Source organism: Schistocerca piceifrons, chromosome 1 (genome assembly GCF_021461385.2).
Source record: "Schistocerca piceifrons isolate TAMUIC-IGC-003096 chromosome 1, iqSchPice1.1, whole genome shotgun sequence".
In the NCBI taxonomy this organism is placed as follows: domain Eukaryota; kingdom Metazoa; phylum Arthropoda; class Insecta; order Orthoptera; family Acrididae; genus Schistocerca; species Schistocerca piceifrons.
This window is the reverse complement of record NC_060138.1, coordinates 513401719-513415797: the sequence shown is the minus strand read 5'-3', so window position 1 is coordinate 513415797 and position 14079 is coordinate 513401719. Positions and strand designations below refer to the sequence as shown.

The 14079-nt window shown below is 43.7% G+C and overlaps 1 protein-coding gene across 2 annotated transcripts in view; it reads right to left on the bottom strand.

Annotated features, from left to right (window-relative positions):
* LOC124797560 (inter-alpha-trypsin inhibitor heavy chain H4-like) overlaps positions 1-13515 on the bottom strand; it is a 127425-nt gene extending 113910 nt beyond the window's left edge. For both annotated transcript variants that reach the window (XM_047260795.1, XM_047260796.1), the window contains exons 1-3: positions 13434-13515; positions 540-706; positions 313-423 (exon numbers count right to left, since the gene is read on the bottom strand). In XM_047260795.1, coding sequence (XP_047116751.1) covers positions 313-423; positions 540-706; positions 13434-13514 — 359 coding nt within the window. In that variant the 5' untranslated portion in view covers position 13515. The remainder of the gene's footprint in view (positions 1-312; positions 424-539; positions 707-13433) is intronic.
* Between the last annotated feature and the right edge of the window lie 564 nt (positions 13516-14079).

Sequence of the window (14079 nt, the reverse complement as noted above, 5' to 3'; positions counted from 1 at the left end):
AAAATTAGTGATATCTCAATAGTTGGTTTTCATGATAGGGTATGGGGAAATGGCCACAGACGTTTTGCAAAACAAATCAATTGTTACACCTATCATGCGGATCATCATTATGACAATGATCCTGTTTCTTGTTCTGTTTCCTAATTTTTGTTACGAGATTTTACCTTTGTGGCGGTGAACATTAGGACTTCTCAAAGCATGAGCTAAGGATGAAAACAAGAGAAACACTGCTACCTGTGGGCAAGCTTTCAGCTGTGCACACACGCGAGCCCACGCATTACGACTGAGCGCTGTGAGAGCAGCCGCCGCTACCTGAGCTGCACGTGCGCGGCGCCCTGCCCGGCCTGCACGGCCTGCTGGTACTCCTCGCGCGCCTCCTCCTTCCCCTTCACGTACGCCTCGTACGCCTTGCCGTCCATCTCTCTGCAACAACACAACACGTCACCTTACAGTGCACACCCTGTCACTGGCGTTATTCGTGACACCACACATAAGAGAAGTTTCACTGATAGCAGGCTGCTAGCGGGTCTGCAACTCACATGACGAATCCCGATATGAAGGCAGTCTCCGGCAGGACGGCGTCGAAGCTGATTTCTCTGGACACGTTGGCTGTGTTGGCCACCCTGCTGGTCACCACTGTCTTGGCGTACCGGTTCCGCACGTGGTTCACCACATGGAGGCTGTACACGTCCGGCGGTGGATACTCCTGCAACAAGGCTCAACTTCAGTACTGTAGCAAGCTTTCTCATTGCTTCCCCCTTTCCCCTTGTTTTCTTCATTTTCTGTCCCATTCTTCCCCCTCATTTCCCCCACTTTCACCCTCAATTAATCCGAATTCACTCAGTTTTTATAGAAAGGAAATATATTTCACATGGAATAGAACTTCAGTGGATATGTGATCTTATTGACTGCGCTACTTGACTGATCAATGGACTAATTGATTCTTTGTTGGCAACTGGTCTCTTGGTCATACTGCTATCGCACATGTAACTGTTCAGTGAATAGGAGCCTTTTCTGGCATCCAGTCCAGACTGTAAAGTCTTAAAAAACTTTTAGTTAATGTTGATTTCAAGTGCAGATTTGAGCTGTAGAAAAGATTACCAGTCAAACAATCGCAAAGTCGGGTTCATTCTGTACATAATTAATGAATTGGTAATTTTGATAGACAAATTTCCCTTACAATACTAAATATCCCCGCAGTTAAAAACGACGTGATGCGAAGGAACAGGATCACAAGGTGAGAAGGTCTGATAAGTTTTAGACTTCTAGAAATCAATTTATTTGAATAATCGTAAGATAGCACGTTTATTGATAACGATCCGCGGCTGTTGCATTCCAACGTCGTCCGTCTTCATGCTTCTGTACATGGTGACCTTTTTCTAAGTTTCCCCAACACTCTGACTGACACGACGCAGAATGGTCATCGCTCATTCCTTGGTCACATTGCTTACAAGAAACGACTTTTTACCACTGGAATCACTCCACTTCGTCTCCACCGAAGAAATAAAATCCAGGCACCTACAATACTAAACACAGCTGGAAGCAGTATCTGGTTGCAGTCACTTTGTTTCTGTGCACTGTGAAAATTGGCGAGTAAGTCTGCCCCCATCTTAGATGCAACTTATGCTGAACTTCACTACGTTAAGGTTAGATGTAAATGAGAAACTCATGGATCGTAATTCGCTCACTTGTCTAGAAGGTCTTCGATATTTCGGCTATCTCTGTAACATGCGCGCTCGTGTATGTTTCTGAAAGTAACCGACCACCAGCTCACCGATGCTTTTTGCGGTTAGCAATGCGCTTCTGCGCCTGAGCCCTCGTTCTTGCCTCTTCCAAACACGTTGCTCAGTAATTTTTCCTTAGGGCTGAAACGAATCTTGTTACTTTCTTGTATGTCATGCACTTTTTTTCCATCGGGTATTTTAATGGGATCAATAATCGTCCAGAACAGTGGATTCGTGACAGTTCTCTCATTGTGAAACCTGCCGCACCATTCCTGATGTGTACGAAGTCAAACTAAAGATTCTGAATTAAAGTGCAGAACCTCCGTTTTTCTTCTGTAATGTTTCCACCTGTCCCTAAGAAGCTCGAACAGGCCAGTACTGTAATACCTACTGTAGATTGCAAACTCTGATTCTGAACGGTAAGGGACACAGTATTTACAGGTCAACCATAATTTGTCTCTAAAGCTGCAGGAATACGAACCGAGTTGCAGATACGCTTGTGATCATCAACAGGAATCAGCCTTCGTATTTCCAGTTCAATTAAAGTTGTCTTCGGATTTATTAATTTCGTCACTAGCGGTGACCAACCAAAGCAAGTAGAGTGTGATTGTGAAGCTATCTGGACACGTTTAACAGGGCTAGGAGATATATAGTTAATTGTTGGGTGTTATTACCGGCCACCACGTTCCACCGTGACAGTTCTAGAATCATTCAAACGGAGTCTACACTCTGTATCGCAGAAATACCCGGACCATGCTATATTAGTCGGAGGCGACTTCAACCTACCTAGTATAGACTGGGATGTCTATGGATTCATTACAGGTGGTACAGACAAGCTGTCGTGTGAATTACTTTTGAACACATTATCCGAAAACTGTCTTGAGCAGCTAAATCGACAGCCAACGCGTAATGGAAATGTTTTAGATCTGGTAGCCACGAACAGACCAGACTTCATCGACGGTGTCAGTGTCGAGACAGGGATTATTGATCATGATGTTGTCATTACGACTATGGTTACGAAAGTTAAAAAGTCGGTCAAGAAGGCTAGGAGAGTATTCTTACTAGAAAGAGCAGATAAGCAGTTGGTAGCATCCCACTTAGTAAATGAATCGATTTCATTTACTTCCGGTACGATGGACGTGGAAGAATTATGGGCAAATTTTAAACACATTGTAAATCACGTATTGGAAAATTATGCGCCGAAAAAGTTGGTTACGGACGGAAAAGGCTCACCGTGGTTTAACAGCGCAATTCGGAGAATGCTCAGGAAGCAAAGACAGTTGCACTCGCGGTACCTGAAAGATCGGGAGAATGAGGACAGGCAAAAGTTAGTAGAGATTCGTGCTGCTGTAAACAGAGCGATGCGCAAAACATACAACCACTACCACCGTCATACCTTAGCAAAAGATATTGCAGAAAACACAATGAAATTCTGGTCTTACGTAAAATCGGAAAGCGGGTCGAAGGCTTCCATCCAGTCACTCACTGATCAGTCTGGCCTGGCAACGGAAGACAGCAAAACGAAAGCTGAAATTTTAAATTTAGCATTTGAGAAATCTTTCACGCAGGAGGATCGTACAAACATACCGCCGTTTGAGACTCGTACAGATTCCCGTATGGAGGACATAGTGAAGCAGCTGAATGGGTTGAAAATAAATAAATCGCCAGGTCCTGATGGAATTCCAATTCGGTTTTACAGAGTACTCTACTGCATTGGCTCCTTACTTAGCTTGCATTTATCGCGAATCTCTTGCCCAACGTAAAGTCCCGAGTGTATGGAAAAAAACGCAGCTGACGACTGTATATAAGAAGGTTAGAAGGACGGATCCTCAAAATTACAGACCAATATCCTTAACATCGGTTTGTTGCAGGATTCTCGAACATATTCTCAGTTCGAATATAATGAATTTCCTTGAGACAGAGAAGTTGCTGTCCATGCATCAGCACGGCTTTAGAAAGCATCGCCCCTGCGAAAAGCTACTCGCCTTTTTTTCACATGATATATTGCGAACCATGGATGAAGAGTATCAGACGGATTCCATATTCCTTGACGTCCGGAAAGCGTTTGACTCGATATCCCACTGCAGACTCCTAACTAGGGAACGAGCATTTGGGATTGGTTCCCAGATATGTGAGGGGCTCGAAGACTTCTTAAGTAATAGAACCCAGTGCGTTGTTCTCGATGGTGAGTGTTCATCGGAGGTGAGGGTATCATCTGGAGTGCCCCAGGGAAGTGTGGTAGGTCCGCTGTAGTTTTCTGTCTACATAAATGATCTTTTGGATAGGCTGGATAGCAATGAGCGACTGTTTGCTGATGATGCTGTGGTATACGGGATGGTGTCGTCGCTGAGTGACTGTAGGAGGATACAAGATGACTTGGACAGAATTTGTGATAGGTGTAAAGAATGGTAGATAACTCTAAATATAGATAAACGTAAATTAATGCAGATGAATAGGAAAAAGAATCCCGTAATGTTTGAATACTCCATTAGTAGTGTATCGCTTGACACAGTCACTTCGATTAAATATTTGGGCGTAAAATTGCAGAGCGATATCAAGTGGGACAAGCATATAATGGCAGTTGTGGGGAAGGCGGATAATCGTCTTCGGTTCATTGGTAGAATTTTGGGAAGATGTGATTCATCTGTAAACGAGACCGCTTATAAAACACTAATACGACCTATTCTTGAGTACTGCTAGAGCGTTTGGGATCCCTATCAGGTCGGATTGAGGGAGGACATAGAAGCAATTTAGAGGCGGGCTGCTAGATTTGTTACTGATAGGTTTGATCATCACGCGAGTGTTACGGAAATGCTTCAGGAAATCGGGTGGGAGTCTCTGGAGGAAAAGAGGCGTTCTTTTCGTGAACTGCTACTGAGGAAATTTAGAACACCAGCATTTGAGGCTGACTGCAGTACAATTTTACTGCCGCCGTCTTATATTTCGCGGAAAGACCACAAAGATAAGATAAGACAGATAGGGCTCGTACAGAGGCATGTAGGCAGTCATTTTTCCCTTGTTCTGTTTGGGAGTGGAACAGGGAGAGAAGATGCTAGTTGTAGTACAAGGTACCCTCCGCCACGCACTGTATGGTGGATTGCGGAGTATGTATGTCGATGTAGATGTAGATGTACATTTCTCCAAAGCATCAAAGGCCTGGAACATACACCAGTCCAAGGGGTTTATACGCCAACTAGCTACAATTTTCAACGAGTCGAGTCCGTTTTTAACTCTCTTTCATAGTCTTGCGCCTCCCTAAACGCCAGTTTGTTTTCCTGCTTGCTTAAGGAATGTGGCAGATGTATCGTCGGTCGCCCAGGTATACTTCTTTGAAGTGAGAGTGTCGTACTATATTATTTAAATTTTCGTTCTGACTGTCAGTTGTTAATGTATCTATTGAATTATATTTTACATATGAAACGAAATTTAATGTGACATAGCGTAGGTACCGGCAAAGTAATCCGAAACTGGTGGACACAGGTGGTTGGTTCAGCTACCTAACTGCTAACGTTTTCCGTCCTCGCCCTCATTATCATCTTGACTCAGAAAGTCCACGTATATTGTACTCCAGAATTTGATATACGTGACTGTGTTGCCTAATGCTAGGCTATCAGTGGTGTCAAGTTTAAACTGCTGAGGCAATCAAAGAACGAATGGAGCCTCACATCTGATACCTGCCCAAGGCCTACTACTGCAGTGGACGACCGCTACCTGTGGATTAGGGCTCGGAGGAACCCTGACGGCAATGCCACCATGTTGAATAAAACTTCTCGTGCAGCCATAGGACGTCGTGTCATGACTCAAACTGTCCGCAATAGACTACATGATGCGCAACTTCACTGCCGACGTCCATGGCGAGGTCTATCTTTTCAACCACGACACCATGCAGCGCGGTACAGATGCGCTCAAAAACATGCCAAATGGACCGCTAAGGATTGGCATCACCTTCTCTTCACCGATGAGTGTCGCATATGCATTCAACCGGACAATCATCGGAGACGTGTTTGGAGGCAACCCTGTCAGGCTGAACGCGTTAGACACACTGTCAAATGAGTGCAGTAAGGTGTAGGTTCCCTGTTGTTTTGGGGTGGCATTATGTGGGACCGACGTACGCCGCTGGTGGTTATGGAAGGCGGCGTAACGGCTGTACGATACGTGAATGCCATCCTCCGACCGATAGTGCAACCATATCGGCAGCATATTGACGAGGAATTCGTCTTCATGGACGACAATTCACACCCGCATTGTGCACATCTTGTGAATGACTTCCTTCAGGATCGACATCGCTCGAATGGAGTGGCCAGCAAGTTCTCCAGACATGAGCCCTATCGAACATACCTGGGATAGGTTGAAAAGGGCTGTTTATGGACGACGTAACCCATCAACCACTCTGATGGATCTACGCCGAATCGCCGTTGAGGAGGGGTCAATCAGGACCAACACTTCCGTGATGAAGTTGTGGATAGTATGGCACGACGAATACAGTCATCCATCAATGCAAGAGGACATGCTACTGGATATTAGGTGTACTGGTGTGTATAGCAGTCTGGATCACCACCTATGAAGGTCTCGCTCTATGGTGGTACAACATGCAATGTGTGGTTTTCATGAGCAATAAGAAGGGCGGAAATGATGTTTATGTTGATCTCTGTTCCAATTGTTTTTACAGGCTCCGGAACTCTCGGAACTGAGGTGATGCAAAACTTTTGTTGATTTGTGTATTAACGATGACACTTTTTGCAGAAATAACGTGGAGACGTTCTTTTCATGATGGCTGAGAGTGCCAGAATAGTGCAGCCTCAACCGTATTGACACTTAAGCAATGCATAAATGACCTTGGATTCACCTTTAAGTTGTTCCCTGTTATTTTCGAGAAAAATATAGTTTTAACATTAGAATTGTATTGAATTAAAGTATCAAACGACGTACGCTTTAACTGATGTAAGAATCGCAAGTTTATCGCAGTATAAACGTTTCGGTGTTGGCTCCATTAGTTATTCAGGAGAATATATCGCTTTTTACTGTTTTTTTGGTATTTTCTTTTATTGTAACTTGCACTTAGTTAAATTCGCATAACTTGCTGAAGATTTCCGAAGGAAGTTTAGCTGCTGGATATGAAAGTATGCTAATGTACGGTCCGATCCTACGACCATATAGAACCGTTTGAGATCCATGCATTGCCCAACTGTCTCTAGTGCTTAATCTCGTCACAGGGGCTTATGTAGTAAGCAACATTAGTGCTGTGAGCTGAATTAATATGGGGCTCTTGAAGGCGATGATCACTGCTCATACGACACACATTGCGCTGGTGCAAGCTGAATCCGTTAAGTCCGGAGTTACGACACACAGCCTTCACCTACAAAGTATTGTGAAGAGATGGTTAGCGAATCTTACAAGTGACAATACACTAGTTGGGCATGCGCTCATTCGAGGTGAAATGCCGGCGACAGTGCGAAGAAGGACTAGATCCTTCCTAGGATGGAGTAATGTAGTAGTTTTTTCTATGTGACTAAGGATCATTGATGCTGGAAATAGTTGAATAAATGGGAAAACAGATCAGAAGGTGCAGTGAGTTTATTTCACTAAAATATTACGAAAATTAAAGGCAAAGAAGACGAACTGCCAGTAGGTCTTGATACTGACACTGTTTGTATCTCAGTCATTTACCTAGGGACGAAATATTAGCGCTTACATCAGAGGGGTACATCTTACTGATTTATATGGAAGGAGTTCTTTGCAAAGGGGAACTGTGGTCATTTATGCCTAATTCAAAGTCATATTCAAGGTAAATGATATATATCAAAAGACTACAAAGACCAAATATTGGAAGATTTAGCAGGAGAGTTTCAATTTCCAGGGGAAAACTTGTCGTTACAGGCCTCTGCGGTTCCCCCCAGTTTACAGAGATTTCCTTTCCAGACTTGGCGATGTCCTAGGCTCGGCTCTTAAGAAAGGCTAGATTTTGTATGGCGATTTTAATATAAACTTTCTGACTGATCTTGAAAAGCAAGAATGTAAATCGATTTACGTGAATCTGACAACCTGTTGCAGACAGTATACTTTCCAACTAGGGTTAAGGAAAACATCAACATGGTCATAGACAATATATTCGTAGTTTCCTCTCTACTTAATGAGCATAGTGTAAGGAAAATTAATAACCGACTATCAGACCACGAGGCACAGATTGTAATTCAGAAAAGAATCGAAGCAGAGTCATATTCAAAAGTAGCAAAGAAATATTTAGAGATATGAGTCCATTTGCAATGCATACGTTTAAAACCGATATCCAAGAGCTAGCGTGGAAAGAAGTCTATAATGCATACGAATTCAATGGAAAGTATAATAATTACATTTCTCGAAATCTTTAATCACTTTCTACAGTACCTCTTTCCCATTACGAAAGTGCAGGTATATACACTTTGTGATCAAAGTATCCGGAAACCTGGCTGAAAATGACTTACAAGTTCGTGGCACCCTTCATCAGTAATGATGGAATTCAAATGGTGTTGACCCACTCCTAGCTTTCATGTCGATGTTCCAAAACATCCCAAAGGTGTTTTATATGATTCAGGTCAGGACTCTGTGCAGGCCAGTCCATTAAAGGGATGTTATTGTAGTGTAACAACTCCGCCGCAGGCGGTGCATTATGAACACGCGCTCGATCGTGTTGAAAGATGCAATCGCCATCCCCGAATAGTGGGGAAAGCAAGAAGGTGCTTAAAGTATCTATGTAGGCCTGTGCTGTGATAGTTGAACGCAAAACAACAAGGGATGCAAGCCCCTTCCATGAAAAACAAGACAACACCATAACACCACCGCCTCCGAATTTTACTGTTGGTACTACACACGCCGGTAGATGACGTTCACCGGGCATTCGCCATACCCACACCCTGCCATCTGATCGCCACATTGTGTACCGTGATTCGTCACTCCACACAACGTTTTTCCACTGTTCAGTCGTCCAATGGTTACGCTCCTTACACCAAGCGAGGCATCGTTTGGCATTTACCGGCATGATGTGTGGCTTCTGAGCAGCCGCTCGACCATGAAATCCAAGTTTTCTCTCATCCTGCCTAACAGTCATAGCACTTGCAGTGGATCCAGATGCAGTTTGAAATTACTGTGTGATGGTCTGTATAGATGTCTGCCTATTACACATTACGACCCTCTTCAACTGTCGACGGTCTCTGTGAGATAACAGACGAGGTCGGCCTGTACGCTTTTGTCGGTAAGTGCCCCTTGACGTTTCCACTTCACTATCACATCGGAAACAGTGGACCTAGGGATGTTTAGGAGTGTGGAAATCTCGCGTATTGACGTATGACACAAGTGACAGCCAATCACCTACTCATGTTTTAAGTCCGTGAATTCCGCGGAGCGTCCCATTCTGCTCTCTCGCTATGTCTAATGAGGTTGCTGATATGGAGTACCTGGCAGTAGGTGGCAGCACAATGCACCTAATATGAAAAACGTGTGTTTTTGGGGGTGTCCGTATATTTTGATCACATAGTGTATGTACAGTTAATAACTGACTGATAAGAGGAAAAAGGGGCAGTACCATAAGGTAAAGGACTGTCAGAGACCAGTAACAAAATTTTGCTAGGCAGGCTAACACCATGTATTACACCAAGAGAACATAAATCACTCTCAACAGAAATTAAACTATATGGTCAATCGAGAAAGAGGTATCAGGGCAGAATAGTGGTGCTCGACATATTACACCTATTTTGAGTTAGAATGAAATTGTTCGTGACCAACCAGAGTTGTGCAAAATATTTAATTATCACTTCTTGTGAACAGTTGGCAAGTTAAATCAAAATTTTATCAGCACAGGTAAGTATGTAGAATTCTTGAAAGCTAATGCTCCGAGTCAAATATGCCACATGTAGTTACATGAAGCAAGCAAACACGAAACTGATTCAATTGTTCCACCATTAAAGAGTAAATATGCCAAAGTGTGTGATGAAATTTCAAATAGGACTGAGAAGAACTGTGCGCCGTATATTGGTTTTCTACTAAGTTTCCGGTGCAATGGATCTTTCAGGTGTGGTTAGTTTCCTGAAGGTTTGATACACTCGTTGGCGAAAACACATTACAAAAAGTATGAAACAGATAATGTTGACAACTGCTGTCCAATTTCTATGCTACCGGTGGCTTCAAGACCTTTTGGGAAAGCAGTGTCTATGAAATTTGGGCGTTGATTTGGGGGAAGAGACCAAACAGCAAGGTCATCGGTCTCATTGGATTAGGGAAGGATGGGGAAGGAAGTTGGCCGTACCCTGCCAAAGGAACCATTCCGGCATTTGCCTGAAGCTATTTAGGGAAATCTCGGAAAACGTAAATCAGGATGGCCGGACGCGCGATTGAACCGTCGTCCTCCCGAATGTGAGTCTAGTGTGTTATCCACTGCGTCAACTCGCTCGGTCCCTATGAGGGTATTGCCATATATCAATACACATAATTTGTATCATAGTGTCAATTTGGCTTTAGGAAGGAAGTATCCACAGGAAATACAGCCGGTATTTATTTTTGTGCATGAGGCACTATCAAGGTTAGGCGACAGGTTGAGGACAGCAGGCGTTCCTTCGATGTCACAAAAATCATTTGATTGTGTGAACAGCACAACAGATTTGCGCAAGTTGTAACAGTACAGGTTTAGGGGAAAGCTCATCAGTGGTTTACTTCATACCTGGGAAATAGGAAGCAGAATGTTGTTCTCGAGTGCCACAAAGAGGGAAGACGTCTGAATCACGCGTGGAGGCGGGGTGAAAGGGGGTACCGCAGGGTTCTGTTCTGTGTCCATTGCTTTCCTTGCTGTATGTCCATCATCTGCCACTAAACGTGAACGATAACACAAAAGTTATTTTCTTTGCATATGATGCAAGTATTATTGTAAAATACGTGGAACGTAATATAAATGATATAGCTAACAAAGTAGTCATTAACAACACGACATGACATTCAGAGAACAGATTAACGCTTAACTGTAACAACGCACAGTGCATAGAGTTTCCGTAGCGAAACTCTTGTAAAAAGAGAAATTTTATTGTCCGAAAGTGATCAGACAGTGAAGTCGTTCATTTTAAATTCTTAGGATAAAGGATCGGTGTAAGAGTTTCTTGGAAGTATTGCATTCAAGATTTTGTACAGTAACTAAACGTTGCTACCTTCACTATAAAGTGACCTCCACTGTCTCTGATACTGGAACACGAAGGCTTCTCTACTTTATTGACTTTCACTTTACTTCTTAGTACGGTGTTACATTGTGGGTCAATTCTGTGCATTTATCAAGCGCAGAAAAGGGAAGTGACACATATCTGCAGCGTCAGGTCTCGGACTGCGGGTATGCCGTTGTTCAGACGTTAGCGAACTCTAACACTGCTGCCCCGTGCGCATATCCTTCGTGAGATACGTTGTTGACAGTAGAGATTCTTTGAAAAGGAACCGCAACATGAGCACTAGACGTAAAAACACTATACCCTTGGATAACTATTCCGTATGCACTGTACAGAAAAGTATGCACTATTCAGAACTGAAAGAGCTGAGTAATAAACCCCAAGCATTCAAATGGAAGTTGAAAGGTTTCCTTTCGGTACACTCCTATTCTGTACAGGAGTTCCTCACTGTAGTTGATAACTTTTCTCAAATGGTTCAAATGGCTCTGAGCACTATGGGAATTAACATCTATGGTCATCAGTCCCCTAGAACTTAGAACTACTTAAACCTAACTAACCTAAGGACAGCTCACAACACCCTTCTTTTCTCGGTAATGTGTTATTTATTTCTGAACTCCCTTTTTGTCTTTTGTTAAATGTTTAATTCTTTGTCTACAAATGCTGTAATCAGAATTCTGTAACATTTGTAGTGCTCAGTTCCACGACCAAGTAGCTGTGGCTCACATGGTGCCACGGAACTTGATGAAGAAATAAGTAAATGGAATAATAAACTTATCCCTCAGTGTTTTGGGTATATTCGCGAACTCAGTGACTGCCGCTAGTACGGTGACTCTGGACTGTGAGATAGCCAGTTAGAACCTTGCTGGTCGAAGAAATTTGCATCGCTAGAATTTGATATTTGGTCAACAGGGAGGGGACAAAGGTAGCGTGAAGTTTCTCGTCGTCAGTTTGCGTCATTGTCCTGAAATTATTTCTTCATCTCACCTCAAAATCTCAAGGAGAGTGATCATATGGCGCAACAATAGTGATTGACCCGTCTGCTGTAAACTTGAGTAGCATGGCACCTTCTTGTCACTCTAGCGGTGTTAGAAGAGCAAAAGAAGGAAGGAATAAAGATAAGGATTCAAAGTCCCAACGACCATAAGGTGATTTGAGAAGGACAGCAAACTCGGATTTTTGAACAACAGAGACGGCCGTATGGGGGTATGAGCTGTCGTACTCCCGGTTATCGCCGGCCGGTGTGGCCGTGCGTTTCTAGGCGCTTCAGTCTGGAACCGCATGGCCGCTACGATCGCAGGTTCAAATCCTGCCTCAGGCATGGATGTGTGTGATGTCCTTAGGTTAGTTAGGTTTAAGTAATTCTAAGTTCTAGGGGACTGATGACCACAGATGTTAAGTCCCATAGTGCTCAGAGCCATTTGAACCATTTGAACTCCCGGGTATCGGTACAGTGCGTTATTATTGTATCAGACTAGGGTAATGTATAGGTGGCTCATAAGCTGGAGGCTGCTATTTTGAAAACCACCTCGCGTTTGGGGTGGGTCATGAAAGACCCTTTATCCTGTGTATTGTCCAGAGTAGCAATAAGTAACAACAGAAATAATCATTTAGGAATATGTAACGAATATAATGCGACAGAGTTAAATTACTGTATCTGACTTCTAGACACTGACGTTAAAGAACACTAGAACGATAAATAACTGAGAACTATCATTGGACACCATTTTTCAATGTGAGTTTCGTCTACTTAGTCAAGGTCATTAACGCTTGCGTGTGCGTTGGCGCACGACTCAGATGCATTCCGTGAGATTCTCGTTGGTAGAAGGAAATTTCACGACCAGTTTTTTACGGGCAATGAGGCTAGACAGTTTGGTGAACATTTTTTATCACAGGATATTGCGCCAATGTCCTGGATTAAATTCAAAACTTGTCCGCAGAGTCTCAAGGTGAGATAGCATGTGACACATCATGATAGTGATCTTCTCCCCGGATGAGGACGTTGAGCTCGGTGGGCCAATTACTGCTATTCTAGAGTAGTATGCTGACTGCGCACACCAGGTTCCACTGTCTCCCTTCTGTCACCACCAAACAGTATACGGGTAAACATGACATCACACACATCCATTACAGTCACCTACACTCAAACACTCAACAGATACGCTTACGACACAAGTCTCATATAGATCGAGGAAAGAGGCTAATGCACACGGAGGAAAATAATGCTTTCCCATTGGGCGACTGAACCTAGCTTTCGGGGTCACGCAGCCAGCAATACCACACGACTTTTTCTTTTTTTGGCTTCCTTTACAACAGATTATTTAATTTCCCGAACGCACAGCATATCCACGTGACTCAGATACTTCGCACACTCCTAAGGAGAAACAAGAGATCTTGTACGGAGAGATTCTGAAATTTATCTCGTTTACGTTTCGAAAGTCCCTACTAGTAGTGCAAGGGCTTTGTGCCAGGACGCGCTGAGAAGCTCCTTGAGAATACCTCCCCCACGTGAACGAAGAATGAGTCGGTCACTCACCGGCGCGTCATCAGCGGCGGCCAAGGCCAGCGCGAACACCGCCACGAGCGCCGCGGTAGCAACTGCCTCCCAGGTGCGCATGCTGTCTGTAACTGGCCGGGAACGCGCCGCCGCCTCCATATAAACCAGTAGAAGCGGCCGACTCCATGTCAATTTCGCAGAACGTGACGTCTCCAGACGCCGATTCCTGGAAACACCTGACCGCTGTTGCAGCTTCTGCCATGCTCAATGGGCGCACGTTATATTCACTTCGTTTGATCCCCTCGCGAAATGTCGCTTTTCAGCAACTTGTTTTTCTGTGCTGGAAGATGCATTGAAGATTACAGTTCTCGAAGAGGACGAAACGTTAATATGGCAACTGCTAGAAAAAAGTATTCAAAAGAGCTCCACAGCGAGCTAAGACGAAGATTAAAACATACGATACTTTCACATTATAAGGTCTGATTTAGACCACATCCCCATTTCATCAACAAGTATGACTTTATGAGTTCAAATTGACACTTTCCATAAGAAATGAGACGACATAACAGCAAGCGCTGGAAACGACCATCGTTTGCACGAAGTAGATAAATATTATCGTAGGACAGCTTTGAACAATAGTATGTGACTCGTCTTGCTGTAGATAATTAAACTGACTGGTACAGTT